The following is a 21833-nucleotide window of genomic DNA, read 5'->3' as shown; positions in this document are numbered from 1 at the left end:
TGATGAGATGCAGAGGGAGCTGGATTTGTTTGTCATGGAGTAGAGAAGTCAATGAGGGGATCTGATTGCTGTCTTTCACTGCTTCAAAGACAGTTGTGGGGAGAATAGAGGCAGAAAGGGAAATTGTGACTAAATCTAGGGGGGGTGGAAAATTCAGTGTGTGGGTTCCTATATGCAGAACAGGTACTTAGAAAAGCTGTGGAATTTCCTTCCTTGGGGATTTCCAAAGATTGGCTGGATGACAAATATGATCTGCCTTTTAATTAGCTCTGCTTTGAGCAGATGGTTGGATTAGAGATTTCCAAAGCTGCTTCTGAACCTATATGCTCATGTATTCTATTCCAGTTTAAAATAATTGTGTCCTAATGGTACCCAAAAGCCATCCTTGAGACTGAAATGGAAGGAGATGTTTCCAGACAGAATTCAAGCAGTACAAATCACAAACAGCTCTTTCACAGTAGGACATTTGACTGAAGCTGTGAATTGCCTTTTTGCCTTCAGTTTCTTGCAGGTGCAGCTTGGGCAAGAAGCCTCCAAAAGGGAACTCCCCACAAAAGTCTGACATCTGCAGCTTGCCACCTAACACTGACTCTTCTAGCTTGACTTGGAGACCTATTCCAGGCAGAAAATTCTCCAAGCATCTCAGCTTCAGAGATGTCTTTATGTTGATTTATCTGGATGTATTACTCTGAACTATTAAAAACTGTACCAAAGGCCATTTGAATTTGTCACCAGTATCAAGACCCACAGAGAAATAAAGGAAATTGGGAAAGTGTGTTTACAAAATTATAAAGTCATGGCTTATTTAAAAATCTGAATTGAATTTGAATTTTTAGATTCTTCTAAGCACATGTCATGCTGAGTGGCAATTTTATTACAGCTGTGGGCCCCTGAGATGATGTCTCCAAGAGGCACTTACCAAGCTGTAACAGGATACTAAGTGTGACCAGAGACCACTACTCTCTGATGGAGAGATGACACAAGTTTGCCTAAGCAGAGGAGAGGAAAATGATGGTAGAATAAAATAGACTTGACCTGTCAGGTTTTGGATCTTATACCCTGTGTTTTTGTATTTCTTGGGCTCATGTCCTCAGATGTCAGGTCTGTCCCTTCAATGAATCGCTGTCAGTGTTGGTTCATGGTTGGGATCAAACTTTCAGCACTTTCACAGCAGGAGGTTGTGGGCGTTAGAGCAGCATTTTGGGGTTTTCTGACTCATTTGACAGCAAGAGGCATGCCTCTGCCCTGGAAAAGTGCAGATAGGATGTAGTAGAAAATATTTTGTACTACACTTGCATACAGTCCAGCTAGTAGAAGAATAGTTTCAGGTGTGGCTGGGGAGGTAGCTGGCTTTTCTACCCAAAGATCCTTTTGCAATGAGTATCAGGAAAGTAATAGTGACCTTTGCTCTTGGAAGATTATAGAAATTTAAAGTGCAAAGGCAAGTGCCTGGAAATCCATCCTATTCCCTCAGCTAGGGCTGTGAATTGCACTTCACTCAAGGAAAAATGATCACATCAGCTGTTGTTGTATGAGAGAATGGCTGTCCCATACACACCCTGAGCAGGTGTGGAAAGGTAAGTTTCCTATATGAACATCTTCCTTTGGATTCAGTCAATACCAGATATTGTCAAAGCAATTGGGAAAGACTCCCTGTGAACAACCAGTGCTGGGTTGAGTTCTCTCATGCTGACCAAGTGTGGTGGTTTCGGTCCAGCTGGCAGCTGTGTACCAGGCAGCTGCTCACTCACTGTACCCCCTGCACAGTGGGATGGGGAGAGAATCAGAAAAAAGAAAAAAAGAAAGAAAAAGAAGAAACCACAGGTTCAGACAAGGACCATGCAATAATTGAAACAAGTAGAATATAATAATCATAATTGTAATTAAGAAAAAAGAAAAATATAAAAATAAAACCCAAGAAAAGCAAGTGATGCAAAATACAATTGCCTGATGCCCAACCAGTCCCCAGGCAGCAATTGGTCCCTCCCAGCCAACTTCCCCAGTTTATATACCAGGCATGACACTCTATGGTATGGAATATCCCTTTGGCCAGTTTGGGTCAGCTGTCCCAATTCTCAGCTTCTTGTGAAGCTCTCCACCAGCAGAGCATGGTGGAGAAGTCCTTGAATGAGGGTGGGCACAACTGCACAAGGGCTAAAGCATCAACGTGATATCAACATCAACTGTTCTCATCCTACATGCCAAACACAGCACTGCACCAGCTATTGGGAATAAAATGAACTCTATTCCAGTTGAAATCAGGACAGCGTTACTAGATATCTTCCATCACAGTCCTATCATTTTCCCCCTATAAATTCTTGTAGGACTTACAAACACAAATCAGGAGCATTCCCTTATCAAAAGGGGACCCCTGCCACTAAAGAGGTGTGCCTGATATTTATTCTTAAATACTGTGTTGTGGATTACAGTGCACATTAGAAACTTGAACAAGAGCAATTTGCTGTGTCCAAAGTTACTGCTGAAAGATTCCATCTTCCTAGATAAGGCCCAAAGAATTCAAGGCTTGAGCGCCTGGACAATCCATAACTGTTTTGGTACCTTTTATATGTGATATTTCAGGATTGATTGTGATCCTTTCCTGAGCCTTGGCCAGGAGAAGGCATTTAACAAGATGTATCATGACAGCTTAGTGGGTAATTTGTGCCCTATTGGCTGCTTCTCTCTCATTCTCTGGGCCATCAGCCCAAAACATGGCATGCTACTACATAATGTGCAATTAAGTTTTATGTGCTCGTGGACAGTAACATCTTTAATAGAGAAACATACTGGACCTCTTCTTTATCCCACTAGTGGTTTTGATACTCAGAGCTGGAATTACACATTGTCTTGCCCAGCAGGAGGAAACTCATCATGGGAGGCTTGCAGTGACTATGGAAACTCTTCTGATTCTTAATAATCTGTCTGTAGGCAGAGGATCCCTAGACAGGATCCAGTGACTTTTTGCTTTCCAGGAGCAGTGGTTGTTGCTGGGGCTGTTCTGTGCAGTTTTCCACTCCACTTTTCTCCTTGTAAAGCTTTGACCTTTCATCAGAAGTATAAAGGTTTCAGAGAAAGCTGAGAAGACTCAGTAAGTCCAGTAAATAGCTTTAGAATAATGGCAGATGAAGATACCTGTATCCTTCACCCATGGAAAAAGACCCTACAGGGAGTAGAGTAAAGGGCTGTAAAATCCCTAATGGCCTGCAAAGTCAAGTGTAAGAATTACAGAATAAGTTATAGCAGAAAGTAAGAAAAGTTGTTTCAACTGAGTGGTTCCTTGAAGGAATGCTAAGAATAAGGCAGCTGAACATCTAATTTTATCATGTGGTTTCTTACTTCAGGCTGCTTCAGTGTCAAAGGAATGGAAGGTGGCGGAAGCAGTACCAATTTTTAAACAGCTTCACAAGATACCACTCCCTGATACTGACATGTCCATCACAAAGAGTCAAAAGCTGTGATAAGACTGGGATTAGTGGACAGATGGGTGAGGATGATCTAATGAACAGAAGCCAGTATGGCTTTACAATGGCATCTGTTTACAAATGTGTGGAGCTCTTGCAAGGTGCTTTTGAGTTTGTGAGGATATTAATTTCTAAAGGATACTTGACAGTAATAATTTCCAAAGTAGCAGTCGGAAAACAAATACAATCCTAAGAATTTCCTGTGCCTTGATCTGACTGACAGCCAACTCTGGAAATTCTGTTAATCAGATGTAGCACTACCACAGGATTGTGCACCTGATTCTAGGGTTCTGGGTCACAGAAAGGAGGAAAAAGTTGGTTTATCTGAAAGCTGAAAATAGGCATTTTACTGCAGTTTGGCGGAAGGTAGTGGGAAATGGCAGGCTTTCCTGTCCTCCTGATCATGCTGATAAACAGAACAGGAATATAGTTGCAAATAGGATGTTTGCTCATGCTAAATTTTATTCATAATTTAGTGTTGATTCTACACCATAAGCCAAATGTATTTGCCATCACATTGTCTCTCCCTGTAGAGGGAAACTGACAGGCTGAATCCTGTCAGTTCTGCATTATTTAGCTAAATAATGTTATTAGAAATATAGGACCTCACAGCTCTGTTGGCCTACAGCGTTCAGTTTCCTTTTGACAGCAGAACATCAGATGTCTCTTCTCTGCTAAGGCACTGATGCATGGAGAACTACTGACAGTAGTTTTATTCTCTCCTAGAGGATACCAGTTCTTAGAAAAGGAACAAGCATAGAGCACATCAGCCATGAGCATTTGTACCTGCATCTTATAAAGAAAATTGTATCATCCTTTTTAGAGATTTATTTTCTTAGGCAGCCAAGTGTGTCAGGCCACATTGTGCACATTAAACACAACATAGGGCTCCTGACTAAGCGATATTTGAGCCAGATACTACAATAAGTCTGCATCCTAGGACTGCCTTTTCCTCTTCTGTTTATATCTTCTGGCAGCCCTTGAACTCTGCATATCAAATGTACTGTTCTGCATAATGTACTGTCTAATCTAGAGGAAAATTGAAGTTATGGATTAAGAGTTTGAGAAACAAACTAACTGCAAGATTTCATTGAATCAGTGTCAAAATGTTGCATGCATTTCTTTTGTAAGTTTTAAGAAATTTCACTTATGGAGCCAAAACCAACCTAGGAAACAACTGTTGCAATTTTATAAGTTTTGCTTTCATTTCTTAGTACCTTTCCTAGGCAAACTGGAGATTATAAGATGCACTTCGTCCTTGTGCACATACTTCAGATTTTTGGTGAGAGCCACTCTCACTTACTTACCAGAAATTGTTCTTGTAAATCTATTCCAGCTAATCATGTCAGTTTTCGAGAACAGCATGAAAGAAAGGGGCATCACTGAAAATGAAGCCTTTGACTGGGAGAAGGCTGGTACAGATATCTTGTTGTCCACTAGCACCTCAACTCCACCACAGCAGAACACCAGGCAAACAGCAGCAATGTTTGGGTGAGTGTTGTAGTTGTACCAGTCAGACAGTGGATAACAAGCTCAGTTCTTTTTTTTTAAGATTTCAAGGCCATTATGATTCTGGGAAGTTGGAACAGCATGGCAGGCACCACTTGATCTGACTTTTTTTAATATTAATTTATGTCTGTGGTGGTGGATCGTGAACTGAGTATAGCAGAGTGCATCCACTGCTCACGCCTCCAGCACAGCTTCTCAGCCTGTTTACATTGTGTTTCATGTGCTGCTGCAAAGGTACACAGAGACTGATGCTCAGAGGTGCAGATGAATCCAAATAGAAAATGTTTGATAAGGCCTGGTTCACTGGTCTGTCTTGGTGCTTTTGGGGGCTGACATTAGGGGATAACAATAATCCCTAGTAATGTTATGGAAGATAAAAACTATAAGGTCTAGTAAGCCTCATTTGCTCATGCAAAAGGAGAGGTTTCTTCACAGCTCAATATGGTGTGATCGGCACTTTTGAAGAAGTTTTCAGCCTGTGTGTCAAGGGTCCCAAGATGCTTTCACTGACCATTCTACTGTCTTTGTAATATTCATTACATGGAATCCTCCTGTATTGATTCAGGATGTCACATCTGAGACTGCCTGTTTTTCAACTAAGTAATACCCTAAAACCTGCTCAGGAATTCCTGTGGGGCAGTGTAATAAGCTGCCTTCTTTATATACTGATAATTTTACCTTTCTTTTTGTCTCTTTTATAGGGTGGTTAATGTCACTCCAGTACCCGGGGACCTGCTCCGTGAGAACACAGAGGATGTCCTACAGGGTGAACATTTGAGTGATCAAGAGAATGCTCCTCCCATCCTGTCAGGTCGGCCAGTGGAAGGTCTTGGTCAGGCTCCAAACACGGCTTTCAATGAGGGTGAAGTTTGGGAAGAGACAGATGTGAATCGCAACAAACTCAGGATCAGCATCAGCAAAGTAAAGAACATTTCCTTGTCTCCTGTGACTGTTGGATGTAGGACAATGGTTTCATAGACTGCTAGAAGCCACTCAGATCCACTGATGTAGCATCCTCTGTAATAAGCCCAAAAAGCATTGAAGAATTCTCCTGCAGCAAGGGGAAATTACAAGGAATTTTTTCACAGAGTAAAAGCCTTTGGGATTAATTTAAATCTTTATGCAAGTGACATTTTGGGGGTCAGTAATGCTAAAGTGAATCTTTTTTACCATCATATCATTATCTAGGATTTAGATACTTCAAGCAAGGAAATTCTAGTCCTTGCATAGCTGATACAGTATCAGAAATGTCCCAGGCATGGAAATTAAAAACCAGAATTTTATTGTGTCCCAACTTCTTGGGTAAATAAATGTAATCAGAGATGTCTTCATAAGCTGTATTTTTCTATACTTTGAATCATCACTCATTTTTCTCTTCCTTTTTTTAACTTTCCCTTTTAAGGGTAGGAAAATATATAAGGAGCATCTAACAATGGTTTCCCCCCCTATGAAGAGTGAGAGAAACCATTACTTAATATTCTTATATTTCTGCATTCCAAGATAATATTAAGCTTTTTTAACTTATATAAAATGTATACTTCCATTTATTTTCCTCACAATGTCTAAGGTGTTTCTCAGTCCTTTCTTGTAAATGTTACCTAATTTCTTGGAGGCATCCCCAGTGAAGGTTGATTCCATGATAAATGTCAAGTATAAGAATCTGACAGTTAGTTTATTAATAAGGTTAATTTACATATTGCAAGTAAATTAGTATTAGTGGCAGGTCATCAGATACATACGGAATCTGTTAGCAGAGAAACATTCATCAGACTTAAAATGTTGTCAGGGCCTATCAGATTCACATCACAAATCTGTTTTTAATGGACATTTGTAGACTGGCATGTTAAGTCTATTAGTCTTCTGGGGCTGACCAGAATTCACTTCAGTCTCTACTAGTACAAAGTTAGTCCTTATTTCAGCAATATTGGTATCTCCACTATCCTTAGTCTTATTAGAAAACATTATGCATGGACAAGAAATAATCTAATTTACTTAAAATTTTCCAATGCAAATAATTCAGACCAATGTGTTATCTATATGAAACATTAGCTGGGACATTCTCCAACACTGAGAAATTTTGAACCTAGTTCAAATTACTTCTTCATCTCTCGCTGGTAACTCTGCATTGCCAGAAGTTTTCATTTGAAGGTATATGAAATAAGAAAAGCCTGATAGAAAGGGACAGTTCTGTTCACACAATATAATTTTTTTTTAAAAAAGTATATTACAGGAAAATCCTAGCAACTTCTGTGTATTTTCTTTGCATTTCTGCCACCAGGTGCCTTGATGCTCTTCAGTCAGACTTTGCACAGGGGAGTCCTTTCTGTGTGCTAGTTGTGTGTCATGTCTTAGGTACCTCATTCACAAATCCTGTCATAACAACAGCTAAAGGCAGGAGAGGTTTCTAGAAGCTCTACAGCACAGCCAGGTGACTCTTGTGCCAGGCACTGTGCAAGTTGTTGTCAGATTGCTGCCAAAGGAGCTTTGGGAGTTTCTCAGCATGGCAGTGAGCACTTCAGCTCTGACGGGTTCTGTAGCTACACAGCAGTCTGTACAGCAAAGCCCAGGGCAGCAAGCTCTCCAAAGCTGAAGTCCTTTCTTTGAGAGTTGTAATCTTTAGTTTGACTCTTGCCTGTCCTTTTGCTTTGCTAGACTTACTATCTTTAGCCTGACTGTTCTCTGAGAGAGGATTAGTTTTTATTTAAGTAACAGTCACCACATGGAGAAAAGAAGGATGCTTCCGATTTGATACCTAAGGGCACAGCTCTACCCCTGTTTGTAATCTGAGGTATTAGAACCACAAGGGCACTGGTGTGTTTAAACACCCTTCTGCTATTCACAGCATCACATCCTTCATCTTCCAGTCTTGTAGCACTAGAATTAACTGGCTCTCCCTGTCTTTCTATTTGGATTTAGGAGATAAGTAGAGCTTGCCATATTTTTTCTCCCTAATAACTGTCTAAGATGATCCTTACTTCTCTGTGTAGACAATTCAGATATCCTTCTGTCCCATTTCTCCTGTTTCTGTGTTAAGGACAAAATTACTGTCACTGTTCTCCTACACCATCCCCCAGTTCTCTGCTCTTGAATATTACCAAGTTGATGCTATGCAACAGTTACATCAGCCCTTTGCTCCCTTTGCAAACACATATGACCTTTGTTCATCACTAACCTTCTCCTGGCCATGACTGGATTACAGATTAAATCATTATCATCTATTCTGCTATTCCTCTAATGTTTGAAAGTTCTCCTCCACTCTCCTTAGCTTCAAAAGCTCTTTAGTTATGCATTCCAACTCCAGCTTGGGTGGTTTAGGTCTGCTAATTCATGGGCACTGACTGATTTGCCATGTACACATTGCATGCACAAAGGCAACTCTCTGGATCAGCAGCATTTTACTGAGATGCTGCTTGTGTTCAGACCCTCTGGCATTAATGGAGGACAGGGGAATGTAGGGCAGGGAAGGGTAAGCATTCTCCATACAGGTCCCCAGACACAGGCAGTGTGTAGCAGGTGTGCTGCATGGCTGACAACACAGCAGTGCTGAATGCAAATCCTGGGCTGCTGCTGTAGCCCTTGGACCATTCTGCCTCTGTGCTTTCACCCCTCTCTTCCATGGAAAATCAGCACTGTGGAAGGCAAAGGGCAGCTGTGTTGGTCACCTACTTTTGCTCCTTTGTTTGCTCCTAAATTTAAAAAAATCAAATTTAATAAGGCAATATGAAAGAGGAAATATGGAATGATAGAGTGTCCATGAGCATGTTCAGCTCCCTGCATGGCTCTATGGAAAGCTCTTACAGATGTCGTGGTTGAGTGGATATCATGGAAGACTTTGTTTAAAGGACCAAGATTAAAACAAACAAACCACAAACAAAAAACCCAAACCATCCTGGTAATTAGGAGATGCCTTAGTCAGACCAGATGTTAAAGTTTGTACATTGCAATGTAATGCATGGCCCCTGCATTATGAATGTTGACAAACAAGGGCTCTTAGACATCTTGGATAAGCAGTTAGGATTTGTGTATGCAGTAGGTTAACCCATGAGAAATCCTTTGGATCAACACTCAGGGCAATAGAAATGCATAGGCCACTTTTAAAAGATGTTTAAATATTTGAATTTATTTTAATACCAGCTGATTGCCAGGGTAGAGGGACACTGCCTCCCTTCAGACATTGCTTTGTATAGATTGTGAAAATGCAGCTGAAAGTGTATCCTGGGAGAAAGTCCAGAGCAGCAGTGAAGGATGGAAATCAATGTCTTTGGCCAGATCTTGAAGTTCTTTGTGTTTACCCCCTCCAGACTCAGTGCATGGTGGAAGAGGAGCAGAGAAACGGGGTGTGCCCCAGTTCCCCTGTCCGAGTGCCTCCGGAGTCCCCGACCGCACAAGTGCGCTCCCTCCGCTACCGCCGCGTCAACAGCCCCGAGTCAGAGCGGCTCTCCACAGCTGATGGAAAAGCAGATCCACATGAAAGAAGGTTTGTTCACGCTATGTAGCCTCCTACTGCTTTTAGCAGAGTCTTAAGGATTGACTGTTAAGACCAACCTAATCATTAGATGAGCAGCCAATGCTTGCAACTTTGTCTACATTGACTTTCGGTTCACCTCCTTCTCTACTTCCCCATTCTTTGTCAAAAATTTTGATGTCTCACACTTAGAAGGCTTTCCCCAGAGAGTCTGTAAGGCTTCTGGATGATCCTTGTTTAAAACACACTGCAGTTGTCCTAAAATCTGGGCAGCAGATGCAGGCCAAATGAGAAACATTGATCAGAACATGGTTTGAAAGTTTTTTTCACAAGACAGTTGAACTTAACAAAGGGGAAAAGTGTTGTTGGGGGGAAATGGTTATCATCCTGTCTACAGGGGAAAGAGATGCTAAATTGGCTGTCATACTGAAGCACTTCTTCACGCCATTGTAGGTTTTAAAGAAATATTTTTGTTTAAGCCTGTCTTTCTGAAGTGTATCAAGAACTGAGTGAGAAGAGCCTATACAGGCTTTCTTTTATGGTCCCTGTCGTTAACCACAAACCTGATATGTTTTGAATGGCTTCTTGCTGTGTCCCTAGGTCTCGAATGGATATCCCTGGCTCTCCATCACGGCTAGTGTGCTCCTCGCAGCCAGCCCAGATGCTGTCCATCGATACTGGCCAGGCTGACCGGCAGGCGAGCGGCAGGATGGACGTGTCCGCGTCCGTGGAACACGAAGCCCTCAGCAACGCTTTCCGCTCGGTGCCGCTTGCGGAGGAGGAGGACTTTGACAGCAAGGAGTGGGTTATCATTGATAAGGAGACAGAGCTGAAGGACTTCCACCCTGGTGCTGAGCCAAGCACCTCTGGAACCACAGATGAGGAGCCTGAGGAACTAAGGCCTATTGAAGACGGGGAAGAGAGAAGGCGTCTGGGGGCAGATGCTGCAGTGAGGCCGAAGACTCATGATGGGCGAAGTCGGGGTATGCTGCCTGTGACTGAGGAGGACAGTTCCCATAGACATGAAGGACCTTCTCAAACAGTGTCTGACAGTAGACATGAACAGCAGACAGGAAGTCCAGCCCACTCCCCCTTACATTCAGCACCAGCTCTCCGACAAAGGAGACGAGAATCTGAACCTACTGGTCCTCAGAGACAGGTAAGATCCCTGGGTCTGTACCTTGTTGCCTATCATAGCATCATCTTAGGAAACCTCAGCTGTGCTGGAGAAGTCTTTGATTGCAAGCATGGATGCTCTTGTAAAACTCTTCTGACAGTGCTGACAAATACTGTGAACACCTTAGAAGTGCTCCCAAAGCCAGTGATGTCCTTCTGAGGACACACTGTTATGAAGATCTTTCAGCCATTTTGGTACAGGGACAAGAGGAGAGCACAGTTGTGATTCGGGTATCTCTAGTCACTCCTCTTATGCTTTCCCACAGAGTTTTGTTAGTAACTGCTTAGCTGTATGGAGGTGTTGCTAGCACATCTTCTCCACATAGTTTCTCAGCAGCAATAGGAGTGTATTGCAAGAGAATGACCTCTAAACTAATCACACATCAGCACTGCACAGGCCCATAGCAATGCAAATCATAAAATAACTCCCTAAAATTAATCTTTCTTCTAAATACCGAATAAAAAGCTCAGAGTAGCCAGCATATACATCTCATCAACCTTACTTCAGTGAGAGGCATTGCTGCTACCATGTATTTACTCACAGAAACATTCTTTACCTATTGTGGTTTTTCCATATAGTTGTAGAGGGCTTTTTTTTCTTTCAGTTTTGCTTTTTTCCTGTGGTCTTCTGATGTTATAAAGCAGTTCAGTTTTTAGTGGGAAGTGATTTATTAGGTTAGCTGAAAAAATATTATACACAAGGCTCAGACTTTCTGTCATACCTAATCTTCTTTTTCAAGAAGAAGGCTGTCCCAGAGTGTTCAGTGCAAGAGGCAATCAAATTGTTCCCCTAAGAGCGTTTTGTATTTATATATTGATTAAGATCTCTCATGCACATGGGATCCATAAGCACAGCAAAGAGCAGGCAAGTTTTGGGTCATGTACACAGTGATACCCTCCTATGACAGACATTTGTGCAGTCTGCATGTTCCTGTCTGGAAGATGATAATTTTATTTCTGCTTCCCTCTTGAGCTTATTCTCCAAGGAAGTGTTCACTGGACTGGAGCACATTAAAAGAACATCCTTCTGTTCAGGTCTTGCCCAGATTCCTCTCTTGTCTGGATCCCAAAGAGATACAAGAAGAAAACCTTGAATGAGACAAGAATCTATGTAAAAGGAATCAAAGCAAATCTTTGCAAATCACCAAGCAAGGTATTCCCAGTTAAGGTGTATGAGCCTTTACAGGAATGATAGAAATGCTGACAGTAGGCACGAGCGCTGTCCTGCTGAGCATGGCACAGAAGCAGCACATGCTTCTCATAGAGACTGCATTCCAGTTGCAAGGTTCCTAGGCAGAGGTGTTTGCTGTAGAAAGCCAATATGTTGAATGTCCCAGGTCTCTAGAAATTGCATAAGGCAAGATTGGCAGAGTTGGAAGGGTCTGTGTCTGAATTTGCTGTGGTCTCTACACTTGGGGGTTGGTCAGTGCAAGACCTGCAAGATGCAATGAATGTGGTAAGTGCCAGCTGATAAGAACCAGCTGTAAAAAACAGCAGGGACACTTCACTGACATATTTAGTGTGGCTAAAGAAAGCTGGAGAGGGCTTCTTGGCCACAGCACGTACACCCCTATATGAAATGACTGTGGGAGTTGGATATGGTACAGCGCAAAGACTTCTTATCACTGCACAGTGATATTTAAAAAGCAGACAAAAAAGGTAAAATAATGGGAGTGGGGGTGATTACTGGTAATACATTAGGCAGCCTTTTTTCTCCAGCAGTATGCTTTTTTTTTTTTTTTTTTTGTTCCTATGTTCTGAAATGCCCTCTATTAACTCTCTGGCCTAGCTTTGTACACACAGATCAACACTGGACTTCTTTGGCTGACTGGGATTTAGTTGTTCTTCCTTTGATGTCTGAATCCTTCAGTTATCACTACAGCTGTGCAGTGATACCCATATTTTTCCATTTGCTGTCACAAAACCAGCTATTAACTCTCAAAGGGACTTGGTGCCTAAAGGAAAGTAGAAACCTGTTTTCCTTAAGTGCAGCAAATATGGAGGGACAGATGTCTGGGACAATAATAAAAAGTTGACCAAGGACTTCACTAGTGAAAATACTGAAGGCCTCATTAGCAATAACAGATATTTCCTGTAGCTCATGCTTGTGCTTCTCTGGGTTTGATTAAAACTGTGATTAAGTTGTGTGTGTGTGTGTGTGTATGTAGGTGAGTAAATCTTCCTTATCTTTAAATATTAACTGAGCCTGTAAGATAGGTAAAAATTTCAGTAAATGCTGAACTACTATGACTGAAGTCATAGGCTTTGTTGTACCCATTTGTGACCTCATTCTGGTGTCCCAAAAGCTGGTGATCATCCCTTGGTGTCAGTAGCATACTCACTGAAAGCAAATGGGGAATCCCTGCTCTAATGCTTCCTTATGTTTCTCCATCCTCTGGCTCCAGTCTATGAGCCATCACTTGTAACTGGCAGAAAGACAGTGACTTCTGGATTGTCATAGAATCACAGCATGCCTGAGGTTGGAAAGAACCTCTAGAGATCATTTAGTTCTACCCTCTGCTCCAAGATGGATCATCTAGAGCAGGTTGCTAAGGACAGCGTCCAGTCAAAGTATCTCTGAGGATGGAGACTCCATAACCTCTCTGGGCAACCTGTTCCAGTGTACAATCGCTGTTAGGGTAAAAAACTTTATAAAATGTTTAAATGGAATTTCTTGTATTTCAATTTCTGTTCCTTCCTTCTTTTACTTTCACTGGACATCACTAAGAGTCTGGATGCATCTTCCCATCAGGTATTTATAAATGTTATTAAGGATCCACCTGAGCCTTCTCTTCTCCAGTTTAAACAGTCCCAGCTCTCTCGGCCTTTCCTCAAATGAAAGGTCTTCCAGTCCCTTCATCATTTTTGTGACCCTTCTCTGGACTATCTTCAGCATGTCCATGTGTCTCTTGTACTGGGCAGCTCAGAACTGGAACACAGCACTCCAGGTGTCACTCACCAGTGCTGAGCAGAGGGCAAGGACCATTTCCCTCAGCCTGCTAGCTGATGTACTCCTGATGTATCCTGAGGGGCTGTTGGCCCTTTTTACCACAAAGGCACCTTACTGGCTTGTGTTCAGCTTAGAGTCCACCAGGACCTCCAGGTACTTTTCTGTCAAACTGCTTCCAAAACAGGTGGCCTGCAGTGTGTTCTGTTCCTCCTCACTTCCCTTTGTTATGAAGGGGGGAGTGAAATTAGTGAAATTCCTTTTTCCCATTTCACCAGCCTATCCAGGCACCTCTGAATGTGAGCAAAACCGTCTGGTGTGTCAGCTACTCCTCCCAGTATTATGCCATCTCTGAATCTGCAGAAGGTACACTCTATCCCATCATCCAGGTCACTGATTAAGTTGTTAAATAGTAGTGGCTGCATCATTAGCCCCTGGCTACACCATTAATGACTGGACATTTTTTCTCCAAACATGATATTTTATGACCAGGAGCTCACCCAGTTTTCAGTCTAATTCACTATCTTCTTATCTAGCCCATATTTCATTGTTTTGTCTATGAAGATTTTATGTGAGACAGTGTCAGAAACTTTAGTAAAGTCAAGATCAATGACCTCTCACCCAGTGGTCTCAGCACAAAAAGCTCTTGGGTTCTTCAGACATTACTTCCCCTTCATATATCCATGTTGACTGCACCTTCTTCATATGTTTGGAAATGCCTTCTTCCAAGAGAATTTGCTCCATGTCTTTTCCAAGCTGACCAGCCTTTAGTTCCCTGAGTTATCCTCATTTAGAACTCAGATATTTCTTCAAATATGTCGGTCTTTTGCAAGACAGATATTGTAGCTCAAATGTGAGAGATGGTGCTGTCCTCGTTAAAACTCTGTGGGTGTAGGAGGGAGCACAGAATGATCAGATGCTGCTGTGAGGAAAGTCAAGTACAGAGGAGGCTCTGAATAGCCTGGGGGAGTTTCTGACCCAAATATTCTCACATATTAGGTATCTCCCAGTTTCAGATGACAAGAAAATGGCTGCAGTGGAGCATAGATCTCATGGGAAGACCTGGTATAAAGTGAGAACAGGAACTATGTCCTGTTCAAGCCCTTCTCTCTGTGCACCACTCAGTACATTTGTTTAACAGAGCTCCAAGGGTTTACTTTAATGTATGAATTTCAGGGATGTCCTAATAAGAGTCAGGTGTTTTTTATGCACTAGCGTGCAGATAAAGCTATAGAAATAGATAAAGAATGACTGGAAGAAAAGATTGAAGCTGCACTTCTGTTTACCTATTAATCCTGACATAGGGTTGCTGTTACTGCTGGAAATAATTTAAACCCATACCTCGCAATATAATTTTAAAATCCGTCAAGTTCTTAAGTATGCTGAATAAATTCACTGAAACTTGACAGGGATTGGAACTTACTGCTGCCTTCTGCAGTGAAAAGACTTACAAGTGTTCATACATGTATGAATTTTAGAAAATATTTCTGACTATGCTCAGGTCTGTGCTCATAGGTATTTCTTGACTCTCAGTCTCCTCTGCTGCTAGTGCAGTTGGCATTGTACGAAATGTTTGGGGATTCACTTGCCTAAAACATACCTGTCCAAATGATGTCAATTCTAAAAAACCACAAGAGAAGTGAAGAATTAAAGTGGGATATGATATTTACTCTGCTTTACTTATCCTTGAATATATTCTGCAGGGCTCAGAGAGCATTTTGCTTAGGCTGATTCTTACAATCCTAGAGTTCATCTGTTAGAAAATGTCCCAGTGTGAAGAGGCACTAGTATATTTTTCCTGACCAACTCAGCTGTGTAGTTAAAATCACTCATTAAAATCATCTTGATGCTATCTTCAGCCTCTTTTCTCACACAGCGGGGAGAGTGCCGCAAGTGGATTTGCTTAAAATTGTTTGTGTCTCGAACCTGTGAGGGCAGCAGGGGAAAAGGTGCTGTGTGTCTTGGTTTCCTTTGCCTTCTACAGCATTCTCTGTGGGCTGCTCTGAGAGGACCTGAAGAGCCATTTCTCAGCGGTGAGAAATGGGCATTGGCAGAGGGGAAGACTCATTGCTCCTCACCCAGTGTAATTCCCATTGGTCTGCGTTTGATGCCTGTTGTAGATTATGTGATTCTTTGATGGTCAGCTCCTCTGTCTTCCCTCCACATGAGAAGAGAAGCTTGTCAGCTGATGGAGAAGGATGAATGTAGAGTTGGCCTCTTACACTTTAGATTCAGGATCCCTGTCCACCTGTCCATCCATGTGTTAAGAATAAAGGATCAGCAAAAGGGTGGTAGTGGAAGTAATATTCACATATATTCTTTATATATATATGTGTGTGTGTATATATATATATATCTATATATATATATCTATATATATCAGGTAATAGCAATCAAAACCTTAAGCTCAGTAGACATTCTTAATTACCTTTTTTATCTGTAAAATATATTAAGTTCTCTTGACATCACATTCTCCTGGGACTTCACATACAAAGTGTCCTACTGACCCTGTCCAAACAGAACAGAATAGGCCTGATGGAAGGTGGTCCAGCCTGATTGGTGCAAAAGGATAAAGGGGGGCAGCACCTTTAGCATTGATTGAGTAATTTAAGCATCTAAGCTCAGCTTCATCCTGGAGGCAGCAATACAAAAGTGCACTTACTGATGGGGTGTTGTAATTGCTTCTTCATGGCCTGGGCAAGGTCCTTGGTCCTGTGCTGTAGAGGAGGTCTCTCTGGGTAGCTGGAGTGATCCTTTGAGATCTGAGTAGTCTTTAACATATTGAGATGATATATACCTTGGAAGTCATAAAATATGCTGACCCAAACATGAAACAAAAATTAGGAGTAAAAATTCCAGTAATGCTTAGTTGTGCAGCTTGCAAATAGCACACCCAGGGCTTAATTTCTACACTATCTATGCAAAGAGGAGATGGTTGTCTTTATGAGAAATTAGAGCTGCTGTCTAGATTTTATTTGTCTCTCTCAAGTACTCTGTATGACAGCATTAGATTATTATTATCTGAGACTCTGATCTATGCAGTGACATGCAGTACATTTAGGACTGTGAATAATTACTTTTCACATTTAATGCCAACCACGAACTGAGTAGCTCTTAGGCACTTCTGAAGATAAGATATCTGCCTCAAAGCACTGCAGTGATATTGAAGGTGACAGGAAAGAGATGACACTGGATGACATTGAGCTCTTTTTCTAGTGCAAGGGCAACATCTCCAGTAAGGTAAGGAGAGCAGTTTTGGCTTAAAGAAAAGCCAATATCACCTTTCCACATTTCACCTGCAGAGACTTCCTGAAAAGAAATGCAGCACAAGGAAGGGAATGCATTTCCCATTTTCCCTTGCTTCCTTTGAAAGGAAAAAATTATTCCAGGAAAAAAAGTCTGGTTCTGGAGATTGAGACTGCTGACCCCTGTGAAAGTGCTAGTTTCATAGAAGAGGTAGAAAGGGAAGGAAGGGCTTAGCACTTTCAGGATGAAGAATCTGAAGTCATTCCCCTAATGCCTCTCTCTTCCATTCAGAGCATAAAGGGAAAGTAGGGACTGCAATCTCATCCTGACATAAACTGTCCTCAGTGGGTGTACTTTCTCCCTCTCCTGGCTATCCCAGGATCAGAGAAGTAGTAAAGGAACTTAAGAGTGCATCTTCTCGTCATGTCCTCCTATGGTCCTGTGTTTTGAATTTCTCAGTGAAAAGAGGATTATACTCTGCCTGCTTGTCCAGCTGCTGTCTATCCACTGCTTACCAAAACTGGAAGCATTAACACTCCCCCTGCAGGTACTCAATATAAAAATGTATCAGGAGGCCAGCTATGCAAGTGTGAGAAAAGTCTACTAACAGGCCCCAGACTTGCTTTTTCAAATCCCTGAGTGAGTTTTAATAAGAGTCATTGAAAGAGCCCCTGAGAATCCCTCACATTCAAATACACATAATCATTTGTTTTACCTTTTATCATTCATGTGGTTTCCAAATGTGTTCAGAGTTTTACTCTTACCCATGTGCAAGATGTATGAATAGCCTAGTGACATGCCAAAATGAGCACTACCAGTGGAACAGAGAGGTGAGGCATGTGGCCTGAAGAGCCAGAGGAGGGACAGACTAGCAGAGCCTGGCACTGCTGGTGTCACTCTGGTCCACCTGTGGCTGGGGAGAGCGTGGCAGGCCCCCTGTAATGGCAGGCTTCCACGGTGCCCATAGCATCCCTGGGAACTGATAGCCATAGAGAGCAGTAAGTAAGGCCCTGTGTAGAGCAAAAGCATTTTTCATCCGCCAGCGAAGATGTCCGCAGCATGCGCATCACAAACCAGGGGCGAGTCAAGTCTTTGCCTGACACCTTTTCCTCCACTCTTCTTGGTCTTTTTCAGTTGGAGGAGGACAGGCCTTCTCAGCACTCCCTCCCGAGGTACAGCCCCCTGAGAAGACTGGCGTCCTCCGTTTTCTCCTCCTCAACCCTGGAGACAGAACACTACCCTCACGTTGGTGGCACTTTCATACAGCGCAGCCGTTCGGCGGAGAGCAGCCCCGTGCGCATGCCCCACCGCAGGCACATGCCCCTCACGGCAGGAAACCACAGACTCATGCCTTCCGTCCTCCGCATTTCCAGGTCCCAGCTCCAGCAGGTGTGGGCCCGCTTCACACACAAAACATAGCCTGTTCAGGGAAGCAGCGGCCTCCATAATGCAATAATAGATCCCACCCACCCACAATGTGTCACCACTTAATGCAATATTGAATCCCAGACAACACTGGCCTAAGGTACTGTAACTTCCAAAGCCCCTGCAACCAGACCCCACAGAGACTGAAAACATCTGCCTTTCTAAACCTCCCAGCAGCCCGAGCGAGGGGTGGCAGCAAGGCCGAAGATGAGAACGCAGATGGTGAACGTGTGCTGTGTGAAAGAGGTGGATGCCAGGGCTCATCTGAAACAGCCGCTCGCGCGTCCCGTGGCCTCGGGGTAGGAAGTGCAGGGCTGCCTCACTGAACACATGCAATCAAGCGACAAATGTTGTTAAGTTATGACTGGAATGGAGAGACTGTGGAGGTATCAGCAAGCGTTACCTTCCTCAGCAAATTCGTTCAAGCATCTCTGTTGGTGTCTTACACTGGGCCGAATCTGTAGGCGGTTTTACTCCATCTAGATACAGGCAGACTCCCACTCAAAGCTCACCTGAGGCAGGACCTCAGGTTTGTCCTTCTTGTGGAGTTACAATCATGTATCTCTTTGTTGCTTTGGCTTTGGAAATCCCCTTGCTTTTGTTGCAGTTTGGTTTCCATACAGTGACCACATATTTTTGTCTCTCTGGCTGTGCCTCTGTTACATGACAGTGGGACTGTTTGTCTGCTCTCCACTCCTAAGCTGCTCCAAATTTCCTACCTGCCCCCAGAGGCACTGACTGTCAAGTTGGATAGCAAAGATTTTCTTACTGATCCAGCTGTAAATTACGCTGTTTTTAAATTCCAGAAATTTTAGGCAACTGCAGCTTTTCAATGGTAGAGCAGTCCTGCTTCTTGGCCTTGCTTGGAAATGCCTGTGATAACATAAGATCTCATTTGAGAAAAAAAGTGGCCTCAGCTCCTGGTATACAGAGCCCATGAAGCCCTTTGCTAAAACTGTGAATCTCAAAAGAAAAGGGAGATCAAAGTTAATTTAAATTGTCATAAGTATCCTTATTTCCTGTGTTTGCACAAATATATTTCCCTTCTCAGTAGAATTGCAGTGTACAACACCAGACTGTATGAAGACTTTCTGTAGTCAAGTGAATGTGGTAACTGTCTTCTATTGCCATGAGCCTTTGGTCTCATCTTCTGGGAGAACAGGCAATATGGATGTTACGATGCAGGAAGAAGGGGTCATTGCTGGTGCTCAGGGCTTTAGGGAAGTGCAAGTCCAAAGTAAAATACTGTGCAGAAAATATACAAGCATAGGATACAGGCAAGAAAACATGCAGAAAGCTCAGGCAGACGTGAAAATGGGTCAGAGTAAGTGTGGGTGTTGGAAGGAAGTTGTGACATGGAGGTATCACTGCATAGGTAGGGTGTTTCCAGTGGGCTTTCAAGCAACAATTCCCCCCAAGCACTGCTTTCTGTAGGTACATCTGCCCTACCTGAGGCTCCCTTAATATTAGATCCACCCTCCCATGAGCAAGAGAAGATAGTGCAGCCTCAGACAGGGTAGGTGGTGCTTTTTGAAGTTCCTAGGACCTGGCCCAGTGTGTCTGCATGCTGCAGGACGTGGTCTGGCAGGCTGACATGCTGACAGACCATCCTGGGGGGTGCAGGGATGGAGATGGAGGGGCAACACACTCTCCCTGAGAAGATTCAGCACAGGTATGACCAGCCTCTTCCCACAGTCATTCTTGAATCAGTGACATCAATTTCTTTTCATTTGCCCCAAGAACATGTGTGAATAGGACAGTTTCCTGTTCGGACAAAATTTTTATCTGCGATTTTTTTCATGAGCTTCATTTTTTAAAAAGGTACTGGGCATTGCCAAAAATCCTTGGGTTGAATTAACCACTAGCCTAATCCTATTTGGCAGTTCCCTTGTCGAGCACAGATACCAGAAAAGGCAAGGCTTTGCTCTTCTCAAAGTGACATGAGAAGGGATGATTTCCTTAAGTAGACTTTGCTCTGATGTTATTTTTTTTCCTTCTTCACTACAGATTTTAATGGAAGAACAGATTCCAGAAAAAATAGAATTTGTGAAAGCACTAGACTTAAATCAGTAACTCTTAATAATTTTTGTTCATAGTGTCCAAAACACCGATGTTCGCTTTTCAAGGACAATTTTAGGAATTAAAATTACTCTTGTTCTATTTTTAAAGAAAAATCAAACTATTTTTAGTTTTGTCAGTCAGAAAAGGGAACAAACTAGATAACTGGGTATTTATAAACTCTAAACCTTTTGTTCATTCAAAAACAATGACTAGCCAATAAGTAGCTCCATACATAAATTTCAAAGGTCAGTAATCTGACTAATGCTACTCATCATAATGCTACTTACATAAACTTGATACTGGTTTTCTAAGTTCAAAAATCTGATTTATACAGACTTCAGTAAGACTTTCTTCCAGTTAAAATTATTAATGAATTGAAAACCAACTACAAAACAAAACAAAATATGTTTATATATTGCTATCTCTTACAAGAGGGGTTGTTTCTCATTAGGAGTCCTGACCTCCTACCCTTAACTCAGCACTATTCCATGCCTTTAGTGGCTGTCAAGAAGAACAAAGAAATCACTGAGGAGAAGGTTTGCAGTGACAGAAGGTGGGTGGTTTGATAAAACACTACTGACAGACCGGCTCTGCAGAAGGATCTGAATTGCGATAAATTGCTTGTGTTCAAAGTGATGATTGCATCCACACAGGGACAAGGTCATGCTTGGAGTATAAAAGATGTAAGTCACATGTACAGAATAAGAGAAACTGTGCCTTGGGAGGTGCTGTCTCCCAAAATGAGGTGGCAGTTAGGTGAAGTAATTAGCTGCATCTAAGTTCTCACTATGCTGCTGCAGAAAAAAAAAATAAAGAATAAATAAATCCTTCTTTGATGTATCCAGTGTATCAGCAGAAAAATAGAAGATATGAACAGAGGGAGATCTTTTGTGGTGGTGAGATCACTACCAGACATATCCAAGTCTTGTATGGAAATTTTTGTAAAAGATTTTCAAAACCTAAAAGAGAAGAAGTGATACAAGAACACTTCTGTAAAACCTGCCATGTAGAATGAGCTGGAAGAAATGCAGTCTGTCATTAAATACAAAACTAAAAAGTGACATGGTTACTGTTAGGTGTCTCTGCCTGAATAGAGCAAGAGGGGTTTTAACCTGCCAGGCAAAGATATGAGTCTAAGTGCTGAAAGATAAAATAGCAAAGGTGAACCTAGAAGCAAGATGCTCATTTTAAAGACATAGGTGTGTGATAAACCACTGAAATACATTATTAAAAGACACTGAATTCTTTGCTGTTCAGTCTCGGTAAGGTGGGATATTGGTTTCTAAACCATCAAATTTGGGCTCTATACCAGAATAATTGGACATGTTGCTGTCACCTGGGTTTTATGGGAAGTCTTATTTCATTATCAATGTCTTTTATAATTTAATTCTCAACAAATTAATTGGTGCTAATGGCTGGAATCCTGATGTTAAAGTATTATGCAAAAAGTATTAAAAATAGTCAGTTTAAAGGGGTTTTTTAACATCTTCATCTAATGCTGTATTAATTACTATGAATCTACATATTATTGAGGAACAGTTAG

General features: G+C 42.1%; 1 protein-coding gene across 2 annotated transcripts in view; it reads left to right on the top strand.

The window, feature by feature from the left end:
• TTBK1 (tau tubulin kinase 1) overlaps window positions 1–21833 on the top strand; it is a 103847-nt gene that overhangs the window by 60221 nt on the left and 21793 nt on the right. For both annotated transcript variants that reach the window (XM_053938037.1, XM_053938038.1), the window contains exons 10-13: window positions 4798–4952; window positions 5672–5891; window positions 9272–9447; window positions 10036–10594. In XM_053938037.1, the coding sequence (XP_053794012.1) occupies window positions 4798–4952; window positions 5672–5891; window positions 9272–9447; window positions 10036–10594 (1110 nt within the window). The remainder of the gene's footprint in view (window positions 1–4797; window positions 4953–5671; window positions 5892–9271; window positions 9448–10035; window positions 10595–21833) is intronic.

The sequence above is a fragment of the Vidua chalybeata genome, chromosome 3 (genome assembly GCF_026979565.1).
Source record: "Vidua chalybeata isolate OUT-0048 chromosome 3, bVidCha1 merged haplotype, whole genome shotgun sequence".
Classification (NCBI taxonomy): domain Eukaryota; kingdom Metazoa; phylum Chordata; class Aves; order Passeriformes; family Viduidae; genus Vidua; species Vidua chalybeata.
This window is presented reverse-complemented; position numbering and strand designations above follow the sequence as displayed.